Source organism: Numida meleagris, chromosome 1 (assembly GCF_002078875.1).
Source record: "Numida meleagris isolate 19003 breed g44 Domestic line chromosome 1, NumMel1.0, whole genome shotgun sequence".
NCBI classification, from domain to species: Eukaryota; Metazoa; Chordata; class Aves; order Galliformes; family Numididae; genus Numida; species Numida meleagris.
The window spans coordinates 69,629,269-69,656,766 of record NC_034409.1 but is presented as its reverse complement, the minus strand read 5'-3'; the positions used below and the strand labels follow the sequence as shown (position 1 = coordinate 69,656,766).

The window sequence follows — 27,498 nt, the reverse complement described above, 5'->3', positions numbered from 1 at the left end:
GAGTTTAACTTGAAGTTAACTTTTGTTCCAACATATGGGTTTGAGGATTGGTGGTAAATTGAGCTATCTCTCCATGGAAATGGTAAATCACAAGCCTTTACAATCAAGAACAGAAAATAATGTTTATAAATCATTGCATTTGTTTCAGATTATTCATCAGAGCTGGAAGGCAATTATTCAAGTTGCTTTGTGATACTGTAAACAGAATGCTTGGAATGCAGCATGCTTTGTAGTAAAATTTTGGGATTTGTACATGTATCAACTGAGACTTTGTCTTTAAGAAAGTAAATAAGTATTCAGCTAATCTTCTGGAGAATCTAGATTCCAGTGTGCTCTTTTAAAGGGACTAGTTTGAGTTGTCATTAATGGGGTAGCACGGCCTGCTAATTCACCGATGAAGTCTCACAAAGTTGTCTTATTTATCTTCTCCTTCTCAATTTGCAAGCAAAGTCTTCATTTTTCCTTTTCTTGGTAGTGCTGTAATTACCCTAGAGCTTTCTTTCTCTTTGAAAAAGAGCTACAGTTTCTGTCATCTACATGAGGTGTAAGCAGCACGCTGCCACAAACATCAATAGCAGGTTTAGCTGAGCAAGCTGCCAGAGCTAGCTTAAGTTCCTGTATTAGTTACCAGCAAGAGTTTCTCCTGCCCTTCCTGCTTCCTGCCTTGCCTGGAAGAGTACTAGCAAAAGCGGCTTGGTTTTACCTCAGTGTATTGTGGCCAGTCCTGCAGGATTAATTTCTGCAGGAGCTCTGCCAGCTCTTCTGAGGTTTTCGGTGTTGTGGATCATTTATTTAGCTTTGCTGTATTCCTTTTCCCCCTCTCCCCCTCCAAAAATAAAAGCAAAACATGCAACTCATTTGCTGACATGTTGGCACATCTGGTGGAATAACTAACTGGTGGCAGAGTCTCCATTAAAAAATAAAAATAAAAATAAAAACATGGATTTCTCAGGTGGCAAGTTGCTTTTATCCAGAGAGAAAACAGAAAATGGATGTGATACATCTTTTACAAGCAAAACAGGAGTTGCGAGGTTGAATGTGAGTCAGATATCATTTAAGTGTCAGTGTTTTCCCGATGCTGAAACGTATATCTCTGTTAAACACAACAGCATAAAAACTTTTATGCTCGAGGGACCCTCAAAACAGCCAGTAGCTAATGCTGCCTTTGTGGTTTTATATATTTGCCTATTAAAATGACAATACGGACATGGAACATTTAGATTTAAGAAGCCTTCTTTTCATTAAACAACATTAAACAAACTGACAAAGTAGGGGGTTATGACTCCAGTAATTGAAACATGCTGTTCTGTTCAAGACCAGAACTCTATAAAGACTCTTTTCACCCAGTAATGCCCTTTGTGTTTGCCTGCTACCCCTGCTAGAAATTACTGTAGGCCTGAAGTATGTCTTCCCAAGTGAAGTGGGAAAGACAGTGTGCAACACCACACTTGGCAGATGGGGTCATAGCCTTTTTAGGATGTTAACATTCATTGTGCATTGGAAATCAATTTGCAGCTGGGAATACATGGAGTCTTCACTGGACTCCCCCTCTACACTGTTGTTTTTGTTGTTTTTGTTTTTTTAAATGCTAACTCTAAACCTACAACGCAGGAAAAAGAAATAGATGAGTTAATTTGGACTAACTGTGGTGGAGTCCAGGTATTTTTCATTAGCTTAATTTACAGTGTGCCTTTTAATGGATTCACTTCTCTTCTAGTTGTATGTTCTAAATCTGTCTATTACCCTGTGTTTCTTTTTCCTTATCCTAGATGTTGATGAGTGTCAGGATAACAATGGAGGGTGCCAGCAGATTTGTGTAAATACTATGGGCAGCTATGAATGTCAGTGCAAAGAAGGCTTTTTTCTGAGTGATAACCAGCACACCTGTATTCATCGCTCCATTGGTAAGTGTCTGATTTTGCTTTTTAGAACAATTATGTTCAATTAGAAACTGTTTCAGAGGGGTAATTTTCATCTCTAGAGCTGGTTGTTTGGAATTTATTGATTTCTCTGCTACCCAAACTTAAAACACAGCCATAAATAAGGTAGAGGAAAAGGCTTTAGTTGGACAAAAACAGCAGGCACTTGGGACAGGCGGAGAAGAGATTTTCAAATGGCAATTTTCTGGTGCTTACCTTCGAGTCTCAAAAACTTCTCATCTGTTTATTGCATAGTAGTTCACCCTTTGCCAGTCGTGTAACTCGTTGCTTCCTTGCAGACTGGTGATGGCTGATACTGTATTGGCATATCATTATTTGGTTCTGTACCCTATGTGGGGTGCATTAGAAAACGGCTTCTCTGCTGCTGATGCATTAGCAGTAGAAATAAGGAATCCCTGCAGGAGTGTGATCCTTGTCTGCTGCTGATTTCGACGAGAGTAAGCAGCTCTCCCTTTTCTATACATGTCAGACACGGAAGACAAGTTTGAGTGGAAAGGGAGAAAAGAAAACAGCATAACTATAAATCTTTGCAATTAAGTGGGCTCTTTATGTGTTCATTCAGACTTCTGGTGACCCTGGCAGCAATGGGAATATATTGTAGCAAAGTCATTTACCAACAGGCAATACAGAATGACAAAGTAGCAAGATGAGTCTGGTGATCAACAGCACAAGCATGCTGTAAATTTCAACAAGCCAAACAAATTGTTCTGAGCTGTTTTAAGTCTCTAAAATTAACCAGAAAATCCTGCTTGAACATAGAGTATGAATTTAGTCACCCTGTTTACAAAGCTTTGTAGTCTAGCATTTCAGAAATGTAAATGTGTTTCTGGCACTGTGTTCCTGTTTACATAGAACTGTGAAGTCAAGTAAAAATTTCAATTTTTAGAAATGTGAAGCTCCACAATATCTTCACAGGTTCTCTTTTTAGTGTGACTGTTAAGTTTTAAGCAATGGAGGTATTTTGGTTATGACAAGGACATGCAATTCAGCTGTATCAGCAAGTGTATTTTAAAGGTTGTGATCTAGCAAGTTTTTATTTATCCTTTTCAACATAAATTGTTCAAATTTCTGTCCAGCATAAAGTTACCCTGACACAAAGATATCCAGCAGAGAAAGGAATAGTAGCTGGAGGCTTAATGAAAACCACTTGCAGAACACTGCGATGCAATCATTATTTCAATTTGCACATTATAAAAATTCCCAGTTGTAATAAAAGAGAATTTAGTTATCTGAGATGGAAACTAATGAAATAAATGAAAAATGAGGCTCTGAAGGCAAAACTTTTTTGTAAAGAAGAGATTTATTGAGGGAAATAGGTGAGTTTTTATTGCAAATAGTTTGCAGGAAGGACTGTGGGAGTGGAATTGAAGGTTGACTGCAGCATGCAGTTAATAAATATGCAGGGGAATAACACATTTGTGTTAACTTCTTTACAAGGAAAATGTAAAATAAGACACAGACATTTAATTTTTAATAATATCATCAAATTATTTAGAGAATTGAAAAAAACAAAAACACCACCAAATAGACCAAGTGTGATTGCAAAGTGGTTTATGATCAGAAGTTTTGTAACCTTTGAAAAATAAGTGCCAATTTACAATAAAAGCAAACATTACATTGCAGTGTCATGATTTCACATACAAATATATTGGGTGGATGTGCTGGAGGAAGGAAACGAGATGGATTGATCTATTTCAGTTGACAGAGGTGACTGAACTGCAAACAGTAAACATTGTGTGGTGAGAAAGTAAATGGCTTTTTTAATATCTGTGTTTACGCACTTTCATCTGTCTCACTTGTAAGTGCCTCTACAGAGACTGCTGGAGCACAGAAATACCAAAATACTTTCATCAACACATTTAGCTAGAATTGTGCCTTGTGCTAGATTGCATCCTTACCTCTGTTGGTAAACAAGGCTGAAGTGGATGAAGGCATAATAAACACGTAGCACTGCAATCCAAACACAAATGTGCTGAGTTGCCAAAGCACTTTAGCAAGCTTGTTGACTTTGGGTACAATAAGATTTATTAATTACAGAGGGATTACTCTTCTGTCTCTGGAAAATGCATGTGCAGTCACACAATCCCCTAGTCTCTTCAAGGACCCGGCTGGTATAAAACAATCAGCTGCAAGGTTCTTCATTCATCTCACTACCACTTTTTTCCTCCTGTTTTCAAATGCCTTGGAATGAGGGAAGAAGCATTGCAACGTGCTTCGGATGTCCTTGGAGTTGGGATGAGTTCAGAGTGGAACGAGCAGCACCAACCTAAGCAATGAATGCCCTCCCTGTGAAGCAGTTCACCTTCCTCCACCCTCAGCGAGGCTCCTGCTGCTCACGTGCACTAGAAGCTGAGGGAGAGGTATCTTCTGATATCAGGCGTTCTCCTTCTGATTGTCAGCTGCTGGAGAGAGATGCCCTGGGCCTGTCTCCATGGTTTGCAGGGTGTATTTCACAGCCACATGCCTACCCACAAGCTGTGGTTAAAAGCCACACTGGAGTTCGTGATAGGGGTTTTTAATAGCATCGTTGTGTCCCAAGGGACATGTTTGCTTGCCATCTAGAAGTCTTCTCATTATTTCCCTGGGACAAAAAGGATTAATGATCCGCAGAGAAATACATATTTTATACCAACAGGAGGCCAAGCTGACATTAAAGTCAAGGCACACCCTGGTTTCCCAGTATTTGCTCTATTTCACTGCCTTCATTACAGGCCTGCCCATTTCTTGTGTTTAGTCTCTGCATCTTTTGGGAGGAGACTATGCCCAGTACAACTTAGCTCATTTATTTTTACATAAGATTTGATTTCCCTTTGCTTAGTCAGATTTCAGTACTAGTTTACTCACAGTAATGATGGGAACAGGGAGGGAGAATGGATGGTGAAGAATATGGGGAACTTAGCAGTTGTTTGTCTTAGTCATCTTAATTACCAATGTCAGTGTGCAAACTGTGAATTACACTGGAAAAACATTTGTGTTTCCTCATGTCTTAAAAAGAAACCAGAATAAAACAGCTGTTACTGTATCACCTCCAGCTCCAGAGGGAGCATGTGTTTAATAAATGTGAAGATTAGTATGGTATGCTGCAGCTGTGACTGAGTCAGGTGAGTGGCTTACAGCGTGTTTTCCCTTCATTTGGTGATAAGCCAAAATGCCCAGTCCAGCAAAGTCTCAGGGCTCATCCTTATAGTCTTAGTGATATCAAAGTTGGTTAAAAATCTGAATTGGGCCTAAATGTATCAAAACGTATGGAGTTTAGCTATATGCCTGTAATGACCCTGAAGTTCAGAATGATCAGGGTGGTCTAATTGCATCACAACTATTAAAGGCATTGCATTTAATGGGCTACAAACTGCCTCTCCAACCAAAATTCTCAGCTGAAGTGGTACAGAAGGCCATTACTGCCCCACCTCTAGAGTGCAAGTCTCTAACACACAATGTGTGTTTGCTTACAAGCCAGATACTTCAGGCGTTCTGTGGCTAGGAAGACTTCCGCCTTTTTAAATTCCATGCCTTGAATGTCTACTAGAAGTATAGTTATATTAATGGTCTTACATCTGCTGATTGTTCACTGCCAATATTTTTGTAAAGCTAGTACGAAGTATGCTAGAAGGGCAGATGCAATTAGGAGTGGTGATGTTAAGTGAGGACAAAAAAAGGGGGAGACTAACCAGACTATAGAAGTCTGGAAATTATGATAGTCTGGTCAAATGGCAGAAAAGCTTTCTACGTGGCCATCACCTTCATTTTCAAGCCTGTTTAAAGCAAACCAACAAACAAAACATTTGACAAAGAATTGCATATCCCATTAGACTTATGTTCTTAGCAGAGCTAGAGATTTTGACATATAAAGTCAATCTACAATGATTTAGCAAATTACAGTGCTATGGAGTCTCACAAACTGTGTCTCTTTCTGCACAAGTGCAACAATCTAGTCCCAGAGGAAAGAGAAGCATGCAAGATCAAATTGTCTTACATTTGTGATGGGCTAAGTGTACTTACGAAATGACTTACTGTGCTTGTGCTGATGGTAACTTGTGAACTTGGTTATATGTTTGAACTCTTGTAAATTTCGTAGTTGCAGCATAGGAGTCCTAGGGTAAGCTGACATCAAACCTATGCAGTTCCTTCTTGTTCTAAGGACTATAGATCCACCTTTGTTCAATTTTTTCTCTCCTACTTTCCATGATTTATTTTCACTCCTTACCTATTTTCTTAGTTTGGTGGGATTCCATAGCATAGAATAATGTGTTAGGACACCCTGGGAGGAAGCATGATCACTACCCAGTGCAGGAGAGGTGTGCAGTTCGGGTTTCTGAACTTTATTCTAATCCCATGTGCTGATGCCTTGTGAGACTCTGAGCATGAAGGTTACTGTGACTTCTGCGAATTTCTGCAGTGCACTTTAGAGGACAGAGGTGCTTTTTCTGCAGAAGCTCAATAATCTATTCATATTTAGATTAATGTGAAAGGGTGACTTTAAATAATTATGTGTTGCCAGCACCGTTTCAGACTTTATGAAATACAGAGTTTCTCATCTCAACTATGAAAGCTCTTTCATGATGATGTAACAAGTTAAATTACTCCATTACTTTCAGTATACTTGCCATAGCTACCTTGAGTACAGGCATCCCATTCACTGGAACAGAGTAGTCTTATTTGTCTTTTTAAATTGGAATCCTAATATGATTGTAAAGTAGAGGAATGTATATAAATTTTAAGGAAATCAATTCATGTGCTTTTAGATAATGTAATAAGAAAACCTTTCAGGCAGCATAAGTTTTATCTGGACAAACATACTGTGATCTTGGAATTTGTTTCCTAAAACTGCTGCACAGAGTATGACCTAGCTGTAATAGAAGTTCATTTGTTTATGCATTCATAGGATGCATTTTGAATAAAGAATTTAATTTATTATCTGTAATGGAATATAGGATGAAGAGTGTATCCATGGAAAAAAAAAAAAAAAGGTTAAGAAAGCATTTTCAATCTCATTGTACCCTGTTAGAAGTGTGTAACCTTATAAAAGTGTGTATAACACGCAAAAATTGCTGCACTTTGGCTTCAGAGATTTTCCCTTGCTCTAGCAGTCAGTGTGAAGAATACCGCACATTTGCTTTCTTCATTCCTTTGGAATGGAAGAACTTTGTAATTTGACTGTAGGGAACATGCAACAGGTGACAATACCTGATAGAAGTAAAAAATCTCTCTTAGGCCTGACCTTATATTTATTGTGTGTCAGTGATTTGGCACTAATAAGACTAGTAAAGTTACACTGGTATAAGCTTAATTTCAGTGCAGTCTGCCTTATGTTCAACTATTAGGGTAAGCAGTAACTAGATAATCATGAGAACAATATTAGGTGAAATCTTAGGATTAGATGCGAGAGTAAGCAGTCTATCCAAGTAAATATGCAAATGGAGGTCTTGTAGTTCAGTATCGCAATTGTCAGAAACCTGAGGCTGCAGTCTTCCTTTTATAGTTAGGAAAATGGAGTTGTAAACACCACGGTATCATCTAAAGCACTTGTGGCTGTGTCTGGACTACAGGATAGATTCACTCCATTAAAGCAGCTGCAGTCCTGTTCATCAGAGCAGTCCAGATGGAAACAAGTATGTGAGGAAATGATGTAGGCTATGAAATCACTATGGAGTTTCAGTATATCCTAAGTTGCCGAGTTAATTAGAATCATAGAATGGCTTGGGTTGAAAAGGACCTCAAAGATCATCGAGTCTCAACCCCCCTGCTGTGTGCAGGGTCACCAACCACTAGACCAGGCTGTCCAGAGCCACGTCCAGTCTGGCCTTGAATGCCTCCAGGGATGGGGCATCCACAACCTCGCTGGGCAATCTGTTCCAGTGTGTCACCACCCTCTGTGTGAAAAACTTCCTCCTAATATCTAACCTAAATCTCCCCTGTCTCAGTTTAAAACCATTCCCCCTTGTCCTATCGCTATCCACCCTCACAAACAATCGATCCCCCTCCTGTTTATACGCTCCCTTCAAGTATTGGAAGGCCACAATGAGGTCTCCCCGGAGCCTTCTCTTCTCCAAACTAAACAAGCCCACTTCCCTCAACCTTTCCTCACAGGACAGGTGCTCCAGCCCTCTGATCATCTTGGTCGCCCTCCTCTGCACTCGTTCCAAGAGCTCCACGTCCTTCTTGTGCTGGGGGCCCCAGGCCTGGACGCAGTACTCCAGATGGGGCCTCACAAGAGCTGAGTAGAGGGGGACGATCACCTCCCTCTCCCTGCTGACCACTCCTCTTTTAATGCAGCCCAGAACATAGTTGGCCCTCCAGGCTGCCAGCGCACACTGCTGGCTCATGTCCAGCTTCTCGTCCACCAGGACCCCCAAGTCCATCTCCGCAGGGCTGCTTTCAAGTACTTCTTCCCCCAGGTTGTATAAATACCTGGGATTGCCCTGGCCCAAGTGCAGCACCCTGCACTTGGCCTTTTTGAACCTCATTAGGTTCTTGTGGGCCCACTTCTCCAGTCTGTCCAAGTCCCTCTGGATGGCTTCCCTTCCTTCCAATGTATCGACTGCACTGCTTAGCTTGCTGTCATCTGCAAACTTGCTGAGGGTACACTCGATTCCATCGTCTATGTCATTGATAAAGATGTTGAAGAGCACTGGTCCCAGGACTGAGCCTTGAGGGACACCACTCGTGACCGGCCTCCACCCTGACATAGAACCATTTATCACAACCCTTTGGCTGTGACCAGCCAACCAGTTCTTAACCCACCGAATAGTCCATCCTTCAAATCCATACCTCTCCAATTGGGAGAGAAGGATGTGATGAGGGACCATGTCAAAGGCTTTGCAGAAGTCCAAGTAGATGACATCCATCGCCCTCCTCCCATCCACCAATGCCGTCACTTCATCGTAGAAGGCCACCAGATTGGTCAGGCAAGATCTGCCCTTGGTGAAGCCATGCTGGCTGTCTCAGATCACCTCCTTGTCACGTATGTGCCTTAACATGTCTTCTAGGAAGATCTGCTCCATGATGGGTCATCCTTTCTTCTTTTCTTAAAAATGGGAGTAATGTTTCCCTTTTTCCAGTCACCGGGGACTTCACCGGACAGCCAATTAGAGCCATGTATGGTTTGTTGCAGGCCTCTGTTGAGTTCCAGTGCACAAATTGAGACCCATTTCATCCATATCCACAAAATATGATGAAGTCTCTACATACTCTGTCTTAGTTTTATAGCTGACTTGCAGATAATTCCTCAGTGAACCAGAATCTGAAATAGCACGGTAGTTGTTTCTGCATGGCTCCATTGCCATAGCCTTTTCGTATGGACGGGATGAAAGTAAAGAGGGAAAAGAAGTGTGTAAGAAATAATGAAGCTGGAGATGCAACAAAGTGTGTCTTGGAAAGAGCAGCTGTTTGAAAGACCCTGCAGCAGCATGACAGGCAGCCAGCTTGCCAGGGGGAGCAGGGACTTTCTGAGTTAGATCAAAAACCTCTCCACACCTGTGTGAGAGAAAGTGCAGCAAACAGCCTGTGGCTCAGCTCCTGACGGGCAGCGCTGACAAGACGGGAAAGCTACACGCACGAATGGGAAAACACACTGGAAAGTAGTACATTCAAAAAAAATCAGAGAGAAAATACGCAAAGGGGGCCTTCACACTCAATCACTCAATAGCATTGGAAATGAACCAATGTTCTGTTCATACTGTCTGCTCTGGGTATAGCAGGATTTTACCAAATAAAAGAACTGGTGTGTTTTTTTAAAGCCTCTAGCATGCAGTTGACTGAAACATCAGGTGAGAAAGATCTGGGAAGAATATTAAACCAGAATATACTGGAAAAAGCTTGCATTTGTACATGCACACAACAAATGGACTCTGTTTTAAGTGCACCATGCTTTGAATTTGTCATGTGTATCTCTCATGCCATCAGAGATACTGTAATGAATTACTGGTCTCCTCTGAATGCTGTGTAAAGATGCTCAGTGTCTTTCATACCTACTGTAGTGACGTACGGGCCTCCCAGTTTTTCTCTTACTGTTTTTCACTCTGTGGAGAAATCAGCCACAGACCATATTGCAGGCACTGTTTCTCTTTTCTGGTATTCATGACATCTTAGAGATTTGATCCAGCAAGAGCATTCTAGAGGCTGATACCACAATGTGTTTTTGGCTGTAAACCAGTAGGAATTCAAGAATAAATGCTAAATAGCCGTTCAAATATACCTCCTGTATATGGTATGCATACTATACATTTAATGAGTTCAATTAATTATTCAAATCTATGTACTTAGATTTGAAGTTGCTCTGTGCTATTCTGAAATAATGTAGGAGTTAATGGAAATGAGAAGGAGGATCCTTGCATTTAAAGCAGTGTATATTTTCAAGCGTAATAATACTTGCATGCTTGGCTAAGCCTTACATCCTTGAAGTATCGAGGCAGTGAAATAGTTGTTGCTGTTCTTGATGGTACTTTCATTTTTAATTTTTTTTACTTCAGCACCAGTCAAGAATGAGGCCAGATTGTGCTAGAGCTTGAACAAACGTGGAAAATGTACAGCCTGAGTGAATAAAGCAGACACAGGGCAGAGGACAGGACAAACATATAGTCACACTAAATGCTTTCACAGCAGAAACACTGTAGTAACCCCAAGAGATATTTTTAAGAGGGAGCACAAAGAAGACAGGAGTGAGAGAAGGGCATACCAGCTAAAAGGCAGGTAAGAGAAGGAGTGAAAGAGATATGCAGCCAAATGGAAATGAAGTGGAGGAGACTAAAGCAAGGAAGAAAAGAATGATGTGGATCAGTTAGCATAAGGCACTCTTGATATTTGAAAAGTTATGGCAATCAGATGAAGTCCCTGGTGACTGGAAAAAAGGTAACATCACACCCATTTTTAAAAAGGGTAAAAAGGATGACCCTGGGAACTACTGACCTGTCAGCCTCACCTCTGTGCAGGGGAAAGTCATGGAACAGATCCTCCTGGAAGCTGTGCCAAGGCACATGGAAGGCAAGGAGGTGATAGGGAGAGCCAGCATGGCTTCACCAAGGGCAAATCCTTCTTGACTGACCTGGCGGCTTTCTATGATGGTGTAACTTCAAGAGTGGACAAGGGAAGAGCGACTGATGTCATCTATCTGAACTTCAGTAAGGCAGAGTACCCCATAACATCCTTTTCACCAAATTGTATAAGATATGTATTTGATGGATGGACTGTTAGATGGATGAAGAATTGGCTGCAGTATTGAGTCCAGAGAGTTGTGGTCGATGGCTCAATGTCTGGATGGAGACTGGCGATGAGTGGTGACCCCCAGGGGTCGGTGCTGGGGCTGATACTCTAATATCTTCATCAGTGACATTGACAGTGGGGTCAAGTGCACCCTCAACAAGTTTGTTGATGACAGCAAGCTGTGAGGTGCAGTCGACACACCAGAGGGATGAAATGCCTTTCAGAGGGACCTAGATAGGCTTGAGCAGTGGACCCAGATGAACCTCATGAGGTCAGCAAACCCAAGTGCAAGGTCTTGCACCTGGGTCGAGGCTACCTCCATTATCAGTACAAGCAGGGGGATGAAAGGATTGAACACAGCCCTGCAGGAAAAGACCTGGGTGTACTGGTGGATGGAAAGCTGAACATGAGCCAGCAATGTGCCCTCACAGCCCAGAAAGCCAGCTGTATCCTGGGCTGCATCAAAAGAAGTATGGCCAGCAGATTGAAGGTGGTGATCCTGCCCCTCTACACTCTGCTGGTGAGGCCTCACCTGGAGTGCTGTGTCCAGATGTGGAGCCCTCGGTACAGGAGAGACATAGACCTGCTGGAGTGCATCCAGAGAAGGGCCGCAAAAATGATCCATGGAATGGAACACCTGTCCTATGAGGACAGGCTGAGAGAGCTGGGGCTGTTCAGCCTGGAGAAGAGAAGGCTGTGAGGTGACCTGATAGCAGCCTTTCAGTATCTAAAGGGAAGCTACAGGAAAGAAGAGGACGAACTCCTTAGCAGGGTCTGTGGTGATAGAAGAAAGGGAAATGGTTTCAAGCTCAAAGAGGGTAGATTTAGGTTAGATATAAGGAAAAGGTCTTCTACAGTGAGGGTGGTGAGGCACTGGAACAGGATGCCCAGAGAGACAGTGGATGCCTTGTCCCTGGAGACTTTCAAGGTGAGGCTGGATGAAGCCCTGGGCAACCTGATCTAGCTGTGGTGTCCCTGCTCATTACAAGGGAGTTGGACTTAATGGCCTTCAGAGGTCCCTTTCAACTCTAAGGAGTCTGTGACATTCTGTGATTCTAAAATCTATGCATCTCTACCTCCATAATTCCCTTGCTCACTAATGGCCATTTATTTTCAGTATTCTCTCCCTTAGTTTTCTTTCTGTTTAGCTGACTCCTTTCTAAAGTGTATTATAGTCAATCTACCCAAACCTAATCAATGTGTTGGAAAACTTCTGTTAATCTCCGTACTCTCAAAGGGTCATATGCTGAGATTGCAAATCAAACTTGACAGTCATGCGCAACAGACAGGATGATAGCCCTGTAGGAGTTCAATTCCTTGCTTTCCAAGGAGCCAAGAAATGCAGAGAAAGTGGCATTGACTATAACAGGGAGCAAGGCATCACTTGCTGTTGGAGTTCATTACCCTCTGAACTATGTTTACCACTTGTAGAAGCACTGAGCTCGTGCAGTGAAACAATTTACCTGCTTTCTATGGATAATGCATAGTATGATAAAGCACTTTCAAGAGGCTGTACCTGACTTACCAATACTGAGAAGCTGCTAATATTTTTCTTCTTATGTTCCGGTTTAAACATTCACTTTTAATTAAAACTAACAGCATTTTGTCTCTCCTTGGTGTGAAGCACCAAGTTCTTCTGTGTGGTCATAGCCAATTAAATCACAGAACATGCAATGTAAGCCAATAGTATCCAGCACTATGCACTGTGAGCATTGTGTTATGCTGATGATTTACCCGAGCTGGCAGGTTTTCTCCCTATAGGTAACATGGGCTTAGGAAAATAGAATAGCTGCTCTCTTCAATCCATGTCAAACTGCAAAGTAGTAGAGAAGCTAAAATGAAGAGCCTCCTTACTCAAATATTAATTTTTGACATAAGTTCACATGATCAGTGTTGACATCTCAGTATTTTGGGTAGCGACAGTTGGTTATTTGAACTGACATTTGTTTGGAATGCTAGAAATACCAAGATGGGGAAGCCATGATATAAATAGCTCTTATGACGTGCATTTCTCGTTCTATCTACTTTAGAAGTGAACTGCTAGTTATTTGCTCCTCTATTCACTAATTAATTAGAGGATGTTGAAGGAGTCTACAAAAACTTCCTCAGGACTCTAAATCCCCTCTGAAGTAGGAGCTGTTAGATGATGGTGCTGTAGGTATGGACATGGGAGACAGAAAAGTTAAATAGTTTGCCTAGAAGAGACTCAAGAAGGCTGTGGAAATCCCAAGAGCATTCCAGAAAAGCTCTGAAGGAATCATTTGACAAAGTATGCCTTTTTACTGGTACTATGTTGATTCCACCAAACTTGTTTCATAAAAGTTTCTGTTTCTTTAGTTTCTGTTTTTCTACATGCACCTACTACAAACAGGTTGCAGATATCTTAAGTCCTATTCCTTTGGCATATTATGTAATTCCCTTCTTTCATCCTTGGTACACTTTAAAATCAGTGATTGATGAATTAGGTGTACATATTTGGAGATCAAAATGTAGTGCAGTGCATTTTGCACATCCTGTCCTCTCCCACCTTTCCTTCCCATACTTCCTTCACCTGTTTGTTTTCTGTTAGCTCAGCATTGTAAACTGAATGATTACTTATGGCTCCTAGCAACTCAACTTCCTGCTTGAATTAGGATCATAGAATCACAGGGCCGTTTAAGTTCTAAGGGACTGTTAAAGATCACCTTATCCAACTCCTGTGCAATGAACAGGGAAATCTGCAGCTAGATCAGGTTGCTCAGAGCCCTGTCCTGCCTGACCTTGAATGTCTCCACAGATGGGGCCTCCACCACCTCTCCGGGCAACCTGTTCCAGTGCTTCATTGCCCTTATTGTAAAAAACATTTTTCTTATATCCAATCTAACTCTCTCCTCTTTTAGTTTGAAACCATTTTCCCTTGTCCTGTCACAACAGACCCTGCTCGAAAGAGTCTGTCTCCTTCTATCTCGTAGCTCCCCTTTAGATACTGAAAGGCTGCTATCAGGTCACCTTGCAGCTTTCTCTTCTTCAGGCTGAACAGTCCCAGCTCTCTCAGCCTGTCCTCATAGGAGAGTTGTTCCATTGTTTGCATCATTTTGGTGGCCCTTCTCTGGACATACTCTAACAGGTCTGTGTCTCTCCTGAGCAGAGGACTCCATGTGTAGAAACAGTACTCCAGATGAGGCCACACCAGTGCAGAGTAGAGGGGCAGGATTATTGCCATTGACCTGCTCTCCACTCTTCTACTGATGCCACCTGGGGTGTGGTTGGCTTTCTGGGCTGTGAGGACAATACCTGATAACTCTCTCCACTATGCCCTCATTCTGGAAAAGCAGCCAAAGTTACACTGGGAAAGTGTAGGTTCTGAAAAATTATGTGGAATACAGCTACCTGAACAGATCAACAAAACGTTGTCAACGTTGTTTTCGAAAGAAGTGTATTTTTCCACAAAACCAAATTCTGTTCTCTGAAGGAGCTGCTTTTTCTGGAATAACAGTAATTACTAAAAACAAACAAACAAGAAAACCCTCATAAAAAAAAAAACAAGCATCAAAATTTGAAAACATTCCAACCTGGAGTGTGTTGTCCTTGGCACTATATGGCAGTTTTAGGTAGGCAGCCTTCCTCCATAGACAGCTAAATATCATCTGTTGTATTACACTGTAACATGAATGTTCATGAAGCATTCGTATCAAGAAAGTAGACAGGGTATTTCAAGCAAGAAATAGCTCAAGCGAGAAGCCTGGTTTGCCAGGTGGAGGAATATATCCCTGGTAGCATTTCTAAATTGCTTGTTTTCTTTCACAGGTGAAATATTTCAGGGTTGGGGGAGCTTTCCAGGTCAAACAAAAACACCCAAAAATGTCCAGCCAGCTCTACCAAAGGGCAGCATTCAAGCTGTGCATGTGGTGAGGCTGGATGATCCTGCCCTTATGGACACTTACATGTTTCTGTGCGTGCTCTTCTCTAAGTGCTGTTTCTGTTCCTTGTCTCTCCAGACAAAATGCTTTAGAATTCCCTCTAGCTTCCCAGAAAAAGCTGTAATTTGTCCTAAGTGCTTCCTTAATGGACATTTAATTACTCTACTCTAATTGGAGTCTGAAAAACATATCATTAAAAAGAAGCCTGTAATAAGCTGCTTTAAACCAGGATTTGGTGGGCAATACTTGGCCAGCCTAATCTGTGTCTCTCTTTTGAATCCTGAATAGTATGTTTACCTGGACATTCTTTCTGAAAAGGATTTCTGTGTAGATCTCAACATGACTTGTTGGTGTTTGGCTGAGTTACCATTTGTCTTCAGCTGGCATTAATTAAAAGTACTTTGTGCTGTTGAATCTTCTGAGAATTCACAGAAAGAGGCAATGAGCTGTCATTCCTGAGCTATCCCTCTGAGAAAGCTGACCACTTATCTGCCCAATGAACTCTGAATTAATCTGGAGGATTACTTGTCAGGAACTCACTGAAATGCTTTGTGAAACAGCTCTATGGTAGAGTAACATGCCAGAAGAATAAAATCAAAGATCACCAGTAGTAATTCTCAGCAGTTAGATCCTTTAAAAGTGGAGCCCTAGGGAGACCAGGTATGTCCTGTTGTATGTTTTGTGTTGCTCTCATTTGTTTCATGCAAGCGGGATGCGAGGTGGCTAAAGGAATTTTCCCATTGTCCGGTGGGTAAGTTTTCTAACCCACTTCTCAGGCTGTCTGGACCTACATGTAAATGGTGCCACTTCTGAGTATCCATTAAATTCACTTCCCATTATCTATTTGCTATCAAATGCTTAAACCTAGAGTGTAAAAGTAGCTCCAAGCACTCAGCATTTATGTCACTTAGTTAACTATTTTATGAGGTTGTTTCATTTCTTTGTTCCCTTTAAAAACATGAGTAACAGCCTCATTTTCTTTTAGTGTTTTTTGTGACTCACTTCATGGAGATAATTCTGTGTTGAGCTCTACTCCTTTGTCTGAAAAGCAACGCTGTGGTCAGAAGTGTGGCTGTGTTGAATAACATCACGTTCTTCCTGTTCTGTATTTATTCTCTCCTTGGACTTCCACGATCTATTTACAGACAGAAACAAGATTCCCCTGCCTTCTCATATGACGTGATATCAGAATAAACACTGCCATTTTTTTCTGCTTACCTTGACCATCTGCAAATAGCGCCCAAATTAAAATCCACATTTAATGTTTAGCTGATGCTTTTCATCAAAGTACAGAAACTGAACAGAACTGCTTGTCAAGAAAAAATGCTCATTTTTCATGTTCACCCTTGCACAGCAATACTGCCTGCACTCTACCTATTATTACTAAGTCTTGCTGACTTCTCGTGAATGGCTCATAGATTCCAAATGATTTTTCTTCTTTATCTTCATGGATTGTTCAACCAAGGAATTGATGCTAATTGGATATTCTGCTGGGAGATGTGATGTCTATTTCCATGTGCAGCTTTGCAAATTTGTCATCATCTTCATTCATCCTGTCCTTTCACTGCTTTGTTCTTTCTAAAGAACAGAATACCAGTTAGGTGTATAAATGGAAATTAGGATGAAATAGCTTTGTTAGACCATGAAATCTACAAAGGCTAAAGACTGCTCCATTCATAGCTGCAGCGTTCTCTCTCAAGTGGAGATCAGACGGAAGTCTGATCAAACTGGTTCAGAAGTCAACAGACTCTCACCAATTTCAGTAGCATCTGCCAACAGCAGAGACTGATGATGCAAATTATGATTATTTCTTTGAGTAACAGTGTTGCACAAGTAAAGTAAATTGTGAATAACTGTACCATCATCATTCTGTGAATGACCATAGAAAACCATTTCAATAATCTGCTGAACAGAATTGTCTCTAGGACCAACACACAACTTCAAGAAAGGGGATTAAAAGGTGCCAGAGATAAACCAATATGTGACAAGTAAACTAAAGGCAGTTCAGTACTGAAGAATATTCTTGCAAGGCACTTACATAGTCTACTAATCTCCAACACTATTAATGGTAGTTACTGTAGTAAGAAGTAGGTAGGCACTGCAGCAGAGCAGGTGCTGAGATGGTCAGTCACTTTTTATTTTAAGATGAAGAAACTATTTGCAATGATAAATAAGCTTCAATGCACAGAAATAAAACAATTATATGAGAGCAGTAGGGTGTTTTATGTACACACTGGATGTTTCTCAACCATGCGTGTGCCAGCAGAGTGTATAGACTTCTGAGTGATGCACGTTCTTCCACTCTCATGCCACTATTTCCCTATAAAGATTTCATTCATTCCTGAAGTACAACTTATAGATTAGGGTTCCTACTCATTGTGTTGGTGATAGCATTTAGTCTTAAATGGCTAATAACATAGAACTTCTATTTCAGGTGCCTCCACATGAAATCTGATGCTGAGTTCAGGGGGAAAAAATTAACCATTTGTGACAGGAATGGGATTAAATTGGATAGTTTGAGGAAAATATGTGTGCGTGCTGGGTGCTGGTTGTAGATTTAAGTGGAGAAGCAAGAGGATTATTTTGGTGAAGACAAATAGCAACAGCAGTGAAAGGGGAAGTTATAACTATGCTTTAAATTGGTCCTCATGGAAATATCCTTGCTCAGATAATAAAGACTTTTATTGTCTCAGGTCATTGGAAAATGTTTTTTGAGTGCCTTAATGGTACTGAGTAAATCTGAATAGCAGGTAACTTTTCAAATGCCAATATATTTATCATCACCATTCTACACCCATTTTTCCCCAGCTCCACTCACTTTTCCCCTGACCTAGACCCTGTAACACTACCTTCCAAACAGTGAATCACTCATCTCACTCCCTCGTGCCCCTACCAAATGTTATCGTCACACTGGTTTGAACCTGACACTTGATTTGTGTGAGCTAGGATTGCTGTGTGTCTCAGGCACACATTTTATTCATACTTCTTCTCTAAGGTAAATTCAGGGAAAATTGGGAAACATGTTTCATTTCCACAGAAGGCAGACTGCTTTCCCATAAAAGCATCAACAGTAAAAAGTTCTGAAGTTTATTCGTAAGTAACTGAGTGTAACACTATTGTATGTGTATTTAAAGTTTGTATATACAAATACATATGCATTTTGTAAATGCATTTTGCAAAGCTGGCCTTGAATGTGGCTGCTGTGACCCCATTCCCTGTCTGGTATACCCAAGGGAGGCAGCATTGGTTTTGTTCTCTGGGTTTTGTAGGTTTTTCTGAAAGCAAGGGAGAGGCTTATGCCTACATTGCATTTTACTTTAATGTATGGTCAGGCTTTCAGGCCTTTGTCATTGGGACTATTCATGGGCTTAAGTGTTTTGCTGGATTGGAGCCACAGAGCAGTTAATGAATTAGTGCACATACCAGAGTATAGCATTCTATTTCTTCTTTCCAGACAGTTTGTACTTCCAGTATTTGTATAGGATACAGAGTGACCAGCAGCTTGTTTTGTGTATGTATGAAATTGTATGCAAAAATGTCTTCTCAGTAGCCAGTATTTCTGCATTGCCTTCTGATACACAAATCCTTATCCCCTTCCCATGCAAAACATGCATGGGAAATGTTTTCCCAATTCCCAAACAAAAAAGTCTCTGTGGTGGCCATTGTTGCTATATTTTCTTCTCTTCTATGAAAGTGGTGGTGTGTGAATGTATTTTCCTCATGGCATGTCCCAGTGTTAGAAAGAGAATTTTGCTGCCAAATAATTAGAGTGATAGTGACAACAGATTCTCGGTACAGGCTGACAGGAGCTTCTCTGCAAGCTTTTGCCTAACTCTGAGGTGGCTGTCTCCAGTCCTGCACTGCAAGTGCTGTGTGTGGCATGCACCATCAGCCACCACCCCATTTGTGCCACAGCTGTGTTGGGTCCTCACTGCCACTTTTACTTTCAGTTAATATTTGTTTTATAAATGTGGCAGCTTTCTCAAAGCAAGGTCATGCCTGGATAGAGACAACAGCGCCAGAGTTCTACCTTGCATGAAGCAGTGCTGCCAAGTGCATTTTATCCTGCTCATTGACATTAATTCATGACCTGACAGGCTTTTTTCCATCCAGCATCATGATGCTGTCTCCCATGCATGCTTGAATGAACTTGGAATCCCTGTGTAGACTAGTAGACCAGCAATGATTTTAAGGCAGTAGTATGTCTTGTTTTCTCTCAGTATTGCTTTCAAGCGTTACCTGTTTTTAAATACAGCAGATTTCATGCTGAATTGTCCCAGGATGCTTTACAGATGTGATCCCAGGTAGTGCCATTACCTCTGGCTAGAGATGCTTGAAGGTGTGGACTGTAAGGGGTATATGTACAGCATGCTCAGGGGTTTACTGGAAGCAAGCAGCAATACTCTCAGTAGTGATGAATACTAGAATCAAGTGAATAGAAGGAGGAGCTGGGGCTTTTTTTCTCTTTGCTATCATCCTGAAGAACAACTGAAATTCATCAAATAAGAGGGGATAGAGACAAGTGAAGGGCAAAAGCCTTAAGTTTGATGTTCTGTAGAGTGGATATAACATCTATCAAACAGAGTCTAAGAGTGAACAGCACATGGGCTTATTCCTTGGAAGGTACAAACTCCATCTCAGAGAGAAATACAGAAAGTGGGGTTTAAGGAGAAAGCAAAGCTGCTCTGTAGGTAAATGGAGGAAAACTGGAGTGGTAACTTGGAGGGGATATTACAACTGAAGAAAGTGAAGCTGGTAAGTCTGTTGGGGACCATTACATTAAGGGGGTGGCAAGAGAATTGACACAGAGAGGAAGACACCTTAGGAAGATGTAACTAAATGAGTGTCAGAGTCTCAAAACCACATTCACCTTTTGTATTACCAATGATGTCAGTACCTTTCAGAATATTGTGGTGAGCTCTTTTAGCTCCACTGGTGTAGGGAAGGGGTGTTACTTATACCACTGAAAATTAGGAGAAATCTCTTTGGGTATTTTATGCCCCTGATATCTTTACCCGCTTCTGTGTAGCAATACAGCCTGACTTTCGTTTGTTGAGAGAGGAAGGGGACTAGCAGTTCAAAATGATTTTATTGAAATTGCTGTAAACAGCCAGTAGAAAGTAGGTACTGGCAATTGTGCTGTATTGTATCCAACTGAGTGCTGTATATTTGTTTATCCATTCAAAATCAAGTGAGGTGTGCAAAAGAAAACATATCTGGGCACAGTAGAATATATTTGTACTTGAATACAGTCAGTGTGTTGTTACAGACTGACTCATGAAAGTGTAAATCCTTTCATACAGCAATTTTGTCCTGTGAATCATTCTTAAAACACGTTGATATTAGGCATGTAGAGAAAAACAGCTGATGTCTTGACGTAGTGAGGAGTTATTCTTTAACACAATATAAACACAATAAAATATTTATATAGTCATTAAACTCCCTTCATTGGATCTGTCCTTTCCTGAGTTAATTCTCACTCTTTAGTACATGAGCAATGGGCCTCAGCTGACACTGTCATTGTGACCAATACAGATTTCAGGCCAACACTACAGTTTCCCTTTTATTTTGAGTCTCTGATTACAAGTACATGGATTCACTCTGAGGTGCTGTGAAGGAAAAAGACTTTTCCATGCTTTCAGTCCCTGTGGAAAACATAAAATCACGCTGCTTTAAGCGTTCCTGCTAGATGAATACAGTGACTGTGTGCAGCACCCTCCTGTGGTGCCTTGTGGCTTTTACTGCTAATTTCACTTTCCTCTCTGCTCTTTCTGAACCAAAATTAGTGACTTGATACCGACTCACAATTTGTAGTCCAAACTGAGAGCAGAAAGGTTTACAGTAAGGAGCAATTCATGTGATACTGTTAGCTTTCACCGTAGTTTTTATTCTTATTGCTGGATACTACCTCATCTTTTCACAGGTCTGCCTGCCATCAGAAGTTGAAAAATATTTTATTGCTTTGAATTCCTGTTGTCTGAATGTGTTTAGTGTAAGATTAAGGTGGTATTTGAAGGAAGGAGAAATATTATGAAAGTGTAGGTGTAGTGTGAATAATTACCCTTCATGCCAAATTTCTCATTCTTTTTTGCTGTTAGCTTGCCTTTTACTCCATTCGTTACTTCTTGCCTGAGCAAGAAATTGTCAGTCATGATTAAATTTGTTTAAAGACCTCATAGGGGAATATTTATCTGAATGAATGATGTCTTTTTACAAGAGCTTACTTCAAGAGCTAAACTTCTATTTCTAGTACATAGATCAAAATTAATCTATTTCTAGTACATAGATCAAAATTAGTCTGTTGTGATACTGTTCCATTCCATGTATACTACTGCATTCTTATCAATTTAAGATACTGCAATATTAATCTGCATCAATGGCAATAATTTCTATCACACATTGCATGAATGTTTTCTCATATTTTTCCACAAGAAGTGTGTACAGAAACTCACATTTCATTTCCCCTCTTCCATTCACCTTCAGGAATAATGTCTCTCTGTCACAGATGGAATTTACCTTTCTTAAGGAGATTTTCACCTCGACCAAAGTGGGTTGATCCTATTCACAATAGGGATTTTTGAATTTGTTTGAAGATGATGAGAAACTAGATGTAGAAGTAATTAAAGATAAGAAACAAGGATTTGATGTCACTTAGGTGATAAGCCAGTGCCAAAAATTGGAGGGGACATCTGATGTACCTATCCTAGGTGATGTACTGCAGGTTTTTGTACTGTAGAGCTAGCATTTCCTAAACACTAAAGGGTGTGAGTCTAGGTATATTACCTTGCTGTGATCCCAATGAAATGGGATAAAATTCTGAAGTCTTGAAGCCAGGACTAATTTGCTAATCAGCTTTTTAGACATAAGATGCAGAAGGTGCCAACTGTGAACTGCTGCATTAGAATTTACTTGGCAAGGAACGCAAGAGTATTCTTTAAGAAGGGATAAAAGTGACCAATTAGCATTCAACCAAAAGAGACTGCAGGGTCTGCAGCCTACTGAAAACACTGGCCTGTGTCCAGCTGCATCCTTTACTGAGCTTCAGCTTCATTCATATTTTTTTCATCCAAGGTCTAATTTCTGTCAGCTGCTGATTGTGTTATGGTCAAGTACAGTATAAACAGTAAGCAGGTAAGACAGTGAGTTATCTGTGTATTGCATACTCTTGTTGCAGCATAGTTCAATTTGTTTCCTTGGTGCTTACATGCACAGATAAGAAAAAAGGAGGCAAAAAAAGAATTGATCCATTTTGCAGCTTCACGGATGTGAGATGTAGTGTTGATAGTGTAATTTTTTCTTGCAACTTGAAGATAAATTAATCTTTAAGTAATCAAAGTATTATACTGTGTTAGCTATGCCCCCTCACCACCACGATACTGTCCAGTGCAGAATCCTAGGGGATAAGGATCACTCAGCATCTGGTCTCCATCTGTGGACATCCATCCTTTCTCTAGTCATTCCAACAGAAACCATTAAGTGAAAGCACTAGTGCACTGATAGCAGTCCTTTGGTGCTGCTTTGGCTGCTACATGTCTAGAAGAGGGAAAGCTCACATGTGGCTGCAGTAGTGGTTGTTTTGGTCAAGATGGTATCACTTGTTTGTTATAATAATTCACAGGAGGGCCTTGGCTGAGATTCAGAAGTCTTGGTATGTTGTCTCACAAATCAGACCTTTGAAGTTTTCATGCTTCGTCTTTTGAACGTTGAATGATGAACAGCATGGTGATAATTTTAGATTGACAGCTGAAATACAGCATTAATAAGACAGAATGGTTTCAGTGCAAGGAACTACTCATGGCTGTGCTGTGAAACACAGGATTAACTTCAGAGTATGTTTTGTAACTCTTTGTTGAATCCTTTGGTTCCTGTTGTCCCATTGGTACAAATTGATTTTTTTTTTATGAATCAGTTTGCTCTCTCCAGCAAAAAAAAAAAAAAGGTAAAACCGGACACAGTGGACCATATGCATTTGAAAAACAGCCATACAAAAGTTAGACTGAACTGATCTCAGATTTTTTCTACTGTTGAAGAATGTTGCTTCTTTTGTATGATATTAAATTGGCACTGTAGAAACAAGAATATATAGGTGGGAAATAAGAGAAAGGCTGACAGAAAAGCACTAATTAAGTGCTGTTTTGCAGAGCCCTCATTGAAATTCATGGCTTGGTACCTTTGGGGATATGAAAGTAGGGGAGATGGAAGGATTTCAATTAAAAAGGTATTTGTATGGCTCTGGGAAGCCAATCGTTGCCATTTTAATATAGAGTGAAATATGTAAGTGTCTGTCTAATGTGCTTTACAAACATCAAACATCATGCCTTGAAACAATGAGTGCTTTAGTAGATCTGAGAGCAAGATACTTCAAAATAAATAAAATAAAAATCCCATAGACCTAAAATTTTATTCAGATCAAAGCTCTGGCTCTTTTCTTTTCCACACAGATGCAATCTTGATTAATTTCTACACTGATAAGCTGGTTAGAAGATTTGAAAGGGAAAATATATTTTCAAAAGGAAATGCAGTTGCCTAATAACTACTTCAGTTATTTGTGCGTAGCTGTGGTAATAGTTGCCATTAACATTTTTTTATTATTCTTACAAAGCTTTTAAGTTGTTGTAGGGGTGGGGTTGTTCGGCTTTTTTTTTTTTTTTTTTTAAATTCCTGTGGCCTCTGTAGCAGGACGCCTTATTGAATTGGTTTCTGAACAACCTCAATCCGCAAATAGCAGGTATATATCAATATATGGCTAGGAAGGCCTACCACAACCATCAGCTGAAGTCAGTGCAGGGAAGTATGCAAGGGATACTAAGTTTGAGAGGGTTCAGAAAACATCTATTCCACATACAACTAGATACCAGCAACCACAAAATATTTGGCAGAAAAACAGTCTCAAAACTTGTAGTAGAACCCCAAAAGCAACAACTGTGAGTCAACACAGTAAGAAAACGAAAAATCCAGACCATTACCAGTCCTTAGATACTTGAAATCATGGGGAACTTAAATGAAATTCCTAGATGAGACCCTGGTGTTCTCTGCCCTGTTATAAAAAAAAAAAAAAAAAACATGTCCAGAATATTTCTGTTGAACTGACATACAGGAAGAATTCCTGGTCTGCAAGTCTCCTGGTCAAAATATGAGTGTTTACCAATAAACACTTAAAGATGCTTGGGATTGCTTTTGTAACCAACATGAAACCTATGCAATATAAACAGTATTCTTTATCTTCTTGCCAAATCACTAGCAGTGTCTCACTCCTTCTAGTCCTAACAAAGCCAGGATTTATACAAGGGCTGCTCCAAAAGTGATGCCTCCTATTTTATTATGTTTCCCCTGATGGCAGAGATGGATGTTGGTGGGATGGCAGTAGAGGTTGAACCTTCCCAACAATAATCCATTACATTTTGTTGCTGTGCAACAGATGGCAGCAGAGGGGCAGTCTGACAAAACAGCTTTTGACATGGAAGTGCGTATGAAACAAAGGTGTGTCACTGAATTCCTCTGTGTGGAAAAAATGGCACTCACTGACATTCGTTGATGCTTGCTGAATGTCTATGGAGACCAAACAGTGGATGTAGCATATTCCACACAGCCATGCACATCTGTCACACCGTGAAATGAAGAGCCTCTCGATCAGTTCATCCATGTGAAATGGCAAATGATGGTGACTGTGTTGAAAAATAGTGTTTTGTAGCTGAGAATTTGCTGAATCGAACAGTGTTATTGTGCTCTTTGTATCTGTTGTAGTGTCCGTGGAAATAAAATAGGAGGCATTATTTACAGGGCAACCTATATAGTATGCCTTAGAGGGTACCTGTAGCGGAAATGCTAAGTCATGGCTTGAACCAGTGATTGACCACCTAGTAGGAAGGCAGGGCCAACCCAGGGGAGCTCAGGTGCAAGCAAGGCACCTGAGTGACCGGGAAGGGTGGAGCCAGGATCCACCCCTTCCCAGACCTCATTTAAGGGTTGGCAGTAGAAAACAAGTATTTAATGTATTACAGTATCTTTTGGGTCAGTGTCCATTGTGTTAACTGTTCTACCTCTAAACCAGTGTCTAACCCACGGACTGCGTGCAGCCCAGGACAGCTAGTAATGCAGCCCCACAAGATTGTAAACTTTTAACATTATGTTGTCATTTTTAGTGATATTTTTCATGAGTTGATTGCACGTAGCTCGAGCATGGGCTGTGAAGGCCATGGTAGAATGCTGTGGAGGGAGGGGCACAGTGCAGTGACTGGCTCTGCCTCTCATGACCACTGCACACACTCAGCTGAATTGAAACCCGCATACATTGCATGCACTTATGCCACTTGGCGAGTAAAACACAGTGATTACTGATAATATTTCGACCTACCCAATGTCATCACAAAGGAAAACAGACACTAAAAAAAGAAAAATTGTGGATTAAGGAAGACTGTTCCACAATAAATGGACAGGTGAGTACTTTTTTGTTGAGACGAACAATATGGCACTATGCTTAATTTGTTAGGAGATCATGTTGATTTTCAAAGATCAAAATTTGAAAGGACGCTTGCAAAACCATGCTGCCAAATTTTATGCATATCGAGGAATGTTTTTTAAAGCAAAATTAAAAGAAGTCTGTCATCTCAAAAATTTTTAAGTTACAACTTGGACAGACTCTATTAAAAAAACAAGTAACGTGGCAGCACGTCTGATTGCAAAAAAAATCAAAACCATTTACTGATGGTAAGTTTATTATGGAAGTGTATGGAAAGCGTGGCAGATATAATTTGTCTACATGAAAAACTGGATTTTTCTAAAATCAGTTTGTCTCACCAGACTATAGCCAGATGAACTGAGGAAATAAGAAAATCAAAAGAAATTTGGAGAATAACGCTGTGAATTTCAAATGTTATGCTTTGGTGATAGATGAAGCTACTGTTACTACAGATACAGCTCAACTTGCCACTTCTTTTGGAGAGATTGGTAATGAATATAGTGTTACTGAAGAAATTGCTTCTTTGGTGCCATTAAAAGACACAACTAAATCTCTTGATTTGTATGGAGCAGTAAAAACTATGCTAAAGCTCAGGTGAGCTTCTTGGGCTGCCATGTGCATTCACACCTTGTGGTGCACAAGCTAAGAAACCATTCCAGGCTAACCAAGTTCAGCATGAAGACCTGTGAGTATTTCACCAGGAGCTGTGTCAGGTGCAGTCAGTCTTATTAGTAACTCAGCATGCAAAAAGGAGCAGATTGCTTCTGATAGAAAAGGACCTGCTAAGCACACAATACTGTGGGATTTTTAAGTTAGCCAATCCAACCTGAAATGATCAACAACAGCTTAGTTAATCTTCAGTGTGGAAGGATAGCCATCAGTGACATAGAGCTAGTTAATTTATTTGCATATGACACCATTTGCCACTTGCATCAACCCAGTAATTTATTGTTTATCAGAATGTAGTCAGGTTTTGCTGCTAGCTGTATGCTGTGGGTTTGGAGGCAGTGAGGTATGTTCTGTGCCTTTTTTGTTTGATGTTTTGTTTCAGTAAGTTGAATTTATTGTTTTCCTCATACAGCACTAATATGCCTGCCAAGCTTTATTATGATGAGTAAAAATGGATGCTTCTTCCTAGTTTGGATTCCACCTTTGTTAGGGATGAATCCAAAACAATGTTGGTTCATGATAGTGTCTGTGAGAGAGCCATGAGAAACAGTAACAGTTTGCCTGCTTGAAGACTGTGAAATTTGTCCATGCTCAAAAAGTAGGACTTGTTTAACAAAAACATGAGATAGACATCAAAGTAAATACTGAGTACAACTGAAAAAATTAGTAACTGTATTTCCTTCCTTTAAGTACAAAATGACAAAAAGATCTGTTTCTTGTGGGTGGCTTACTATTAAGAATTACTTTTGCTGTACTTGGTATTCCAGAAAAATATATTTTTATCATATAGAATCCCAGGGGTTGTAAGAGACTTCTGAAGGTCATCTAGTCCAACCCCCTGATAAAGCGGGTTCCTTAGAGTAGGTTGAGCAGGAAAATGTCCATGTGGATCTTGAGTATTTCCAGAGAAGGAGACTTCACTACCTCTCTGTGCAGCCTGTTCCAGTGCTTTGTCACTTTCACAGTAAAGAAGTTCTTCTGCATGTTTGAGTGGAATTTCCTGTGTTCCAGTTCTTGCCTGTTGCCCCTTGTCCTGTTGCTGCACATTGGAAAAGGACCTGGCCCCGTGCACTTGCCTCCCATACTTAAGATATTTGTAAATGTTGATGGGATTGCCTCAGTCTTCTCTTTTCCAGGCTGAGCAGTCCCAGGTCTCTCAGAGTTCTCATACTGAGTTGCTGGAGGCCCCTGATCATCTTTGTGGCCCTCTGCTGGATTCTCTCTAGAAGATCCCTGTGCTTTCTGAATGAAGGAGTCAAGAGCTAAACACAGTACTCCAGATGTGGCCTTACCAGGGCAGAGTAGAGGGAGTGGATCACCTCCCTCAACCTCC

The 27,498-nt window shown here is 40.6% G+C and overlaps 1 protein-coding gene across 4 annotated transcripts in view; it reads left to right on the top strand.

The window, feature by feature from the left end:
* Positions 1–27,498, top strand: part of SCUBE1 (signal peptide, CUB domain and EGF like domain containing 1) — a 212,517-nt gene that overhangs the window by 55,394 nt on the left and 129,625 nt on the right. For all 4 annotated transcript variants that reach the window (XM_021392557.1, XM_021392555.1, XM_021392550.1 and 1 more), the window contains exon 4: positions 1,770–1,904. In XM_021392557.1, coding sequence (XP_021248232.1) covers positions 1,770–1,904 — 135 coding nt within the window. The remainder of the gene's footprint in view (positions 1–1,769; positions 1,905–27,498) is intronic.